This window comes from Glycine max, chromosome 18 (genome assembly GCF_000004515.6).
Source record: "Glycine max cultivar Williams 82 chromosome 18, Glycine_max_v4.0, whole genome shotgun sequence".
NCBI classification, from domain to species: domain Eukaryota; kingdom Viridiplantae; phylum Streptophyta; class Magnoliopsida; order Fabales; family Fabaceae; genus Glycine; species Glycine max.
This window is the reverse complement of record NC_038254.2, coordinates 56,593,118-56,601,417: the sequence shown is the minus strand read 5'-3', so window position 1 is coordinate 56,601,417 and position 8,300 is coordinate 56,593,118. Positions and strand designations below refer to the sequence as shown.

The following is an 8,300-nucleotide window of genomic DNA, read 5'->3' as shown; positions in this document are numbered from 1 at the left end:
ACGCTACAAGTATACCAACATAATGAGTAATTGATATCAATTTATTTTGTTCATAAGTAGTGTCAGATCTTAATTATTAGTTAGATATGCATCATGTATGTATTACTGATTACATGTATATGATGCACATTTCCTTTACTATATTTGTACTTAACAAATTTGAGCTTACTAATTTAATTAATAATGCACTTTTATCAGTTTATGTTGGAAATAAGCGTATCTCTCAATTGTTGTACAGCACTGACACCTGCGAGAACCGTACATAAAATTAGCAAATAATTCATGCATATGGGTGCTTTTAATATTAAAAATATAAATAAAAAATGTAGAAAAATTAATTTGATTAATAAAGTACTATTTTTACTAATAAAACATTGATTAAAAGTATGTACATTTATAACCTATAGTTATCCAGAAATTGTTTTAATTTAATAGAAAAATATTTTTGCAAATATCAACATTATATCTAATGTTAATTTATTGATGTTTAGAATTGATTAAATGTATTAATGAAAGTAGATATGTTTAATTAAATAATTGTTAAGAAAAAACATTGAATCAACATGCAAGTTCATAGGGCGTAAACCAAAAAATAAATAAGACACAGTTATATAAAAAGAAAATACGTATAGAAATCATTTCATTCTCAAAACTAATGACTTAAATTATGAATACAAATAAATTTAACCACTAACAAATTAAATTAAGAAAAGTACATATTTTTTCTTTAAATAGGAAAAAAATCATTAATAATAAAAAGGATCCTAAACGGAGCATAGTAAATGCAGCAGTATAGATTAGGACCAATATACCACTATTTTGTTTGAATGAATAATTAGTTAATAATTTTTTTTTTAAAGCTTAAAAGACACATACGTGAGGAAGGAGAGTATATATTGAAATTATCTCACTTTCAAGATTAAGGACTCAAATATATGATATAAGGGTAGATTTTTTTTTTTAAAAGAAATAAGTTTTATAAGACATGAGCCCGACATGCTTTTCAAATATAAGGTTTGAGTTTAACTTATTTATCTAATATAGGTCCTTTTATTTACCTCATTTGATCTCTTTAAAAATCTAGTCTAATCCTTTAAATAGTTATAAGTAGGCTAACAGATTTTAACTTGTATGGAGTATGCACTACATTAAATATTCATAATGAGAATTTTATTACTCATAATAATCATATTTGACCTAAATAAGACTGTCTCTTATAAAAATACTGATATTCTATTCCAAAAATAAAACTTGTACACAAGTCAATAAGTTTTAACCTTTTAATAAACTAACAAATATATAATTTCAAAATTTAATGATAAAAGTCTAATACAACAACAATAGCATTAATATAGGTTATATTATTATTCATTTAAATTGGAAAATATATTAGATATAAAATGTTTTTGAAACTAAATAAATAAAAGAGGGGATGAGTGAATAGGTTAATAGCCTGTAACTAAAACCTAACATTATATTTGTTTTTCTGGTCGAGAAAACGTCTCACTTATTTAAACATCTCACCATCTTTTTTGTTGTTGTTTAGCTCAACCCACTTTCTTTAACAATCTGTATGAAGATTATGGACTGGACCACTTTGTTCTGGTTTAAGAGGCCCATTTTCTGGACAACTCTTGGATGGAAGTCTTCAAAAGTTATCCAAGTACCAAAAAACCGTTGCCTTAACCTGTGGATCAGACTCTTATTTTCTGTGTCATTGACTCGATCATTGTTTAAGTTCTTTAATAGGCAAGTCAGTTTATGTATAACTATTAACTAATGTTTCAACAATTTTAAATGTTCAAGCACGAAGCTATAACACATGTCATATTTCCTTAACACTTTGAGTTAAATACGAAATATTAAATTCTGTAAGATTATAAATAAATTGAACTAGTTTACAGATTATTTAAACTTTTTTAATACACCCTATTCTCGTGTTACCTTTGTTTTTATATATGATAATCACAATCAGATTTGAATTTAAAACTTTACCTAAACTACTCAATTCTCTCACTACTAGATTAATTCTAATACGATTACTAATAGTTCAGTTAGTTAAACAATACGTGGATTATTACAAATTTCTTATATTCGAGTTTCAATTTTTATGAACCAAAAAATTCCTAGAAGGTTTGATTCTCATGTTAGCTAATGGACATTAAAACTAAGCGTTTTTATTTTAAATCGCACGTCATGGAAGTAATGTTGGAAAAAAAAAGCTATACATGAAAATTGAGATTGAAAATGATCGCAGAGTGAAGAATGTTGTTATTTGTAATTTAGCCATAATAAGAGGGCCTTGGATTCAAATAGACAAATTTGGAACCGAGGTATGAAATGATGCACAAGAATAATGATATACAGCTCCATTACACTGTGAATCTGCTGCTATTCTGTTAGTTTTGCTTACTCCTGAAGAGGCAAGAGCTGCATTCCACTGACCAAAGAAAAAAAGGTGCACTGAAAAATTGCACGCAAAGGGGGACTGGCTGCTGTTCCAAGAATATACAGCTCCGTTACACTATACTAGAATTGGTCCCCATATCTGAAAACTGTTTATTTCTCCTTTCTTGCTGTATTTTTTCTATGTTGGTTTAGCCTCTGATTCCTAAATTTGAATTGGGAATTTCAATTACCCAAGGAACACCAACTCTGCATATTCCTTCAAAATTCAATTTCTTCACTGTTATTCCAAAATTACATAAAGTCTAAATAAAAATGCTTTCTCAATTTTTCTTTAGAAATTTTAATTTTGATGTGTTATACACTCTTTTAAAAATTTAGATTTGAAATGTATTAAACATTTTTTTTCTGAAAATTTAATTACAAAATATTTAAGAATGATTTATGAAACTCCCAAATTAAAACTTTCAATAAGTATTTTAATACATTTCAAACTAAAATTGTGAAAGTATTTTGAATATGTTGCTGAAGGAACATTTTGAAGATTCTAAAAAAAGTGTTTTTGAGAATTTAAATGTTTTGTTATATGTAAAGATATTTTCTTAAATATTTTTTTCTATTATCTGAGATAAAATTTAAAAGAAACTAAAGACTGTGAAACTAGTAAGAAGAAATTTTTATAATCTACGTACAGATACTACAAAATTTATAACAATTCACTCACTTTATTCAATCAATTAACATAAACCCTCTTGGTTAATAAGAAAAGATTATTTAAAAAGTAATGTCCAGCTGGAAGAAGGAAGAAGTCATGAATTCAAATTCCTTCCATTAACATTTCAAAAAAAAAAAAAAACTAATAAATAACTTTTGACAATAAAAAAAATCTAGCCACTTAACAGTTAACATCAAAAGTCCAACACTCCAACCTCTGCTCTACAGGTCTAGAGTTCGTTTAGCAAAAGTCCAACTTTCAATCTTTGGACCTGGATTTCTCTCCCATACTCACAAATAAGGCTCTAATTATCACGCGATTTTATTAAAAAGGAAAAAAAGAAACAACGTAATTCCTTTCCAAAAGATTCTGGTCCTCACAATACTATCAAACTATCATCTCTTTTACTTTTCTAATTGATTATAAGAGGGGTGATAATAAACATTTCTTATTTGGTGGGAGTACCAGATAGGAGGGATGATAGTAAGATTTTATTCTGTTTAATATATTTACATTCTCTCAAGAGTGGTTGAGACTTAAAGGATATTAGAGACGGGGTAAGGCGCAAGCAACTGAAATTCCACTCATCATTATGTGGAAACTAGGGAACCTCTAATAACAAACAGAATAGATTCTTAACTTGTTTGAAAGGAGGAACATTTTATTTAAATCAGCCAGACAGAATACGGATTTCAGAGGTGGATAAATGTTTATTATAAGAGAATATAGTGAGAAGATAAAATACTACTCTTAATTCAAAAAGTAAGCATGAAACCATGATTAGCTTCACAAGCACATTGGCCAGTTTGAGGTTAAAAGTAGTTAATAAAATAAAATGTTTTATCCCATTAGCTAAATCATAATAATTTGACTCAATAAAGTTTGTTGTAGTTAGAATTGGATCAATTTCAGATATGCTGACAAGTGTTCCTGTTTAAACATTCTTTTCTTTTAAACCAAATTCATTAGAGAGTCAGTTTAAGCAGCAGCTATTTAGTGGTTTGGTCTAATGATCTTATTTATGTGTTAAATAATTTATAATCAAAATTAGAACAAGGCAAATAATAATAATAACTTTTTTCTTAAAAATTCATCAAAATCAAACATGAACTAGATATACTACGTCTTCATAAAAACTTCTCAACTCATAATGATCTCTGGAGCTGTGCCTAAGGCAAAATAATCATATATTTCAATTCAGTTAATGTTGCATGACAGTAGGTGAATCAAGAGGGCATCAAACTCGAATGAAAATAAAAAAAGCAAACCTCATTTCATTTGAATTTCATCAACAGGTCGACCACATGCACGACAAATAAAATGAGAAAGTCTCCGACTCTGTCCAAATCTAATCTATGGTAGCAAGAAGACGGATCAAATGTAATCACTAACCATCTGTCGGGCTTATCTCACTCAGTTTTCACTGCCAAAATCTGATTGAAGCCGGCTGAGGTAGCACTGCACTAAATTACTGTTTTTGAATTCCAGGGTTATGTAAACTGTGGCTATAATTTCTCCACGTGAAATCTTACTATTGATACTTGCAGCTCAGGCAAGCTGTGGCAGTCAGTTTATCTATATTTCTACTCATTGTATCATTTCAAATATAAACTAACTGAATGTCACAACTCACATGGCAGAATGTAGTTACAATAATGATCAAGTAGTAGATTAATCATTTTTTTTATCTTAATCCTCCTGTCCATCTGGAGAAACAGATCCTGATTAATCTAGAGTTCGACTGGGAGACAAATATAATTTGACTAAGAATTATTTTCACCAAAGATCAAACTCGAGTAATATCCACGTGATTCAACTTTAACTTCAGCACATTAACTACTTATGTCCAATCACTTGTACCAAAAGATTAATCATAAGTCATAACATATAGACAATATACCATTCAGCAAATCCTTTTTACATAAGAATACAAAATTACAAATTAGTATACAATGAGAAGAAAAGATGCCTCCTCAACCACCATAAATGTTATGACTATTTATTAATCACTTTGCAAAATATAAAGATAAACACAATTATTTCAGGAAATCTTATCATTATCAACTGCAAGCACAATACCACATCTGATTCGCATGATGCATTCAATATTTCAGAAAGGAAAAAAAAAAAAGATTACCCCTATTGCGGTATCAAAGTTAGAATACAGACAGAGTAGCTCAAAGGTTAACCAGAAAACAGAAACAAAATTCTATCCAGCCCTCAAAGTCTTTCTCTAAAAGACAAGGAAGGTAAGAAACAAGTGTAAAATCTCCCTAGTCCTTGGCAGGTTTTAATGGATGAATACAAAAGTTATAGTGGAGGGATCATTCTCATCAACTATAGGACAACTTAATTACACTACATATTTCTCAAGTCATGATAAAATTCCATTTTACAAGACCACATCAATCCTCAGCTTAACCAGAAACATTAAATTGTGCATTACTTCAAAACATATTCAGACTTATAGATAAAACAGCGAAAACTTCTAATTTCAACACTAAATTCTCATTGACTATGAGTGCTGCATTGATTAAGTGATCATGCATCACATTCAGCATTCTCCCATGTTAAAAAAGCACTTTAGATCAGGTAACCGGCTACTTCAATTAGGCGATAAAATCACACGTTAAAAAAGGGAAAGAAAACATGTCATCAAGAAATTTCAACCAGAAAGCATAAATAACAGTCACTAATCCCCCCCTATTGTTCATTCACCATAGATAAAGTGATATAAACCAAAAACTCTTGTACATACATGCGTTTTTCTATCCACATTTCAAAGCCAGAACAAAGAAAAACTACACATACATATACATATACAGAATACATACATATATCCATCTTGATCCGATTACAACACGGTGATGTCACGGCAAGCATTTCCTCAGCTTCTGGATTGCAGTGTACATTTTCCTTCTTGAACCAACAGCATTGATCCCCATGTCCTTCAGATCCTCCAAAGTCAACATCGGAAGCAACTCGTCATCGACCTCATGGATCTCAAACATAGGCGCATACCTACTCAGCCCTAACTCGTAAAGCCAAGACCGAACTCCATCGCTCTTCCTCCGTTCCTGCGACTCCGATTCAACGCCGTCGTTTTCCGAAACCCTAACCCTAGGATCCTCGTTCCGATCCACGTGCCAATAATCCACTCCGTTCTCCTCCATCGAGTGTACTGGACTCTGTTCGTGTTCGTGTTCGAAATCCCTAAAACCTTCTTCGTCACCATTTTCGTCGATTGTCGCTCTAGGAGCCCAATTTGTTCTCAATCGCTTCGTCGCTGGTCCTCGTTTTGCTTTTCCTCTTCGGCTGTTGCTGTTTCCGAACTCTTCGCCGCCGTTCGCGAGGTTCGTTACGGTGCGCGCCTTCGAGGTTCTGGAAGATTCCTTCGGAGTCCGCCAGCTCCATGGCGGCATGCTCGGGCGGCGCGTGTGCGAGTCGTGGCCGTGCGCGGAGGAGGCGCGTTGGTCGCCGATCTCCCCCAGGCGAACACTCGGACGGCGCTGCCGCTTCGGAGCTAGCGCCAGAGGAGCGACGATCTCGGCACTTGGTTGCGACGTCGTTGCCGGAGCCGGAGCTGCAGTTTCCTCCGCGGCATCCGGTGCGGAGGGGATTGGAGGTTCCGGTGGCGGTGGATTGTTTTCGGGCTCTTCGGCCATTGTGGTTACAATGGTTGTGGTGGCGTCAGCGGGATAAGGGAGATAGAGAGTGTTCTGGTGCGGTAAGGTGCAACAGTGCAATCACTTTCTAAGGTTTTTGCGCCGTTGGATGGTTATGATGCCTGTTGTTGAAAAAGGTAAAGGAAGCCTAGCTAGTAGATTCAGGACTTCAGAACAAGTCGCTCAGTTGAATATTTGAATGGATTGCGCATGCCATGCGTAAACAAACTGCATTGGATGTGGACAAATTATCCCCAAATTAATTAACTTTAGTTAATCATAGGTCTTCGGATGATTTCTGCGAGGATTGGTTTAGTCTTTCAATTATCTCTTAAAAATGGAGTATAATTATTATTATTTGAGTGTCTCTCTAACTTTTTATGTAAATAAAAATAAAATATACTAATAAAAAAATAAGAGGAGAGAGATATCTGACGAACTTTTAATTTAATATTTCTTAACTTTATTACCACGTGATGATTGTTGCATTTATTTACATTTTTAATCTTAAATTACAATAATTATCTTATATTTCTCTTATTCATTGCAATTTTTTCCCTCTTTTTTAAATAGAATTACTCGGGATTTAGAATTACTTACTCATAAAGCCATTTGGCACAAGGATTCGTTAAACAAGACAGTATCACTTAATAAATATCCTTTAAAGTTAACAAGTCATAAACATAATTTTTGCTCAGTGAGAAATTATGCTCATTATTGAGCTTTGTATTTAATGTTTGTTTTTGGATTAATCACAAAATCACATTATTGATAGTTTAATTGACACGGAAAAATACTTTTAAAACTAAGAAATGAAAATGATGTCCAATGAATGTTATAGCTAAGAATAGAATAATACTTATTAGTCTCTTTAGAAACTTTGACAATGTAATCAACTTATTTAACTTACACAGCTTTTTGAAAATGGGATTTTATTTACGTAATAACTTGTATGTGTAATTTTTGAATGAGTTTTACCCACACTAGGTATAGTTTTTTTTTTTTTCTTATAGTTTTACCCACACAAAACAACAATAGATATATAAGTCTTTGACTGCATTAAACATATATAGGTGGAAGTATTTTGTAGGTTTGCCTATACTAACTTGTATGCATAAGAAAACATTTAAGAAAAAGTATCATTTTATAATGAAAGATTCATATTGAATCACTTTAAAAAGTATAAAAGGACAAAATTGTTTTTTAAATGGCAAAAGGACCAAATTATAAAAAAAAAACAAAAATAGAATTTAGCCTATCTTTATCTTATTTATCCTGTTTTAACTATCCTATTAACTCCACATTTAATTTTTATAAACATAGAGAAATAACAACTGATTTTTATATATGTATATAACATATTTGATAAGGAAAAGGATTATCGTTTTAAAAAATAGATAAAATCGGAAACACAGTAAAAGTCTACATTGTACTAGGGTCATTCTCGTTCGTAAGCGCTAAGCACACACACGGGGTTTCTTTCGGGGATCACTGACGTGTACGGTCTAGATTCA

The 8,300-nt window shown here is 31.7% G+C and overlaps 1 protein-coding gene across 1 annotated transcript; it reads right to left on the bottom strand.

Moving 5' to 3' along the window:
• Positions 1-5,804: 5,804 nt before the first annotated feature.
• On the bottom strand, positions 5,805-7,208 carry LOC102664652 (proline-rich receptor-like protein kinase PERK7). The gene has a single exon (XM_006602944.4). It carries the CDS (start codon positions 6,784-6,786, stop codon positions 5,992-5,994), a length of 795 nt encoding a protein of 264 aa, XP_006603007.1. The 5' UTR covers positions 6,787-7,208; the 3' UTR covers positions 5,805-5,991.
• Between the last annotated feature and the right edge of the window lie 1,092 nt (positions 7,209-8,300).

Excerpts from the sequence above, each read along its gene's own strand:
- LOC102664652 (XM_006602944.4), bottom strand. The coding sequence starts at position 6,786 with ATGGCCGAAGAGCCCGAAAACAATCCACCGCCACCGGAACCTCCAATC.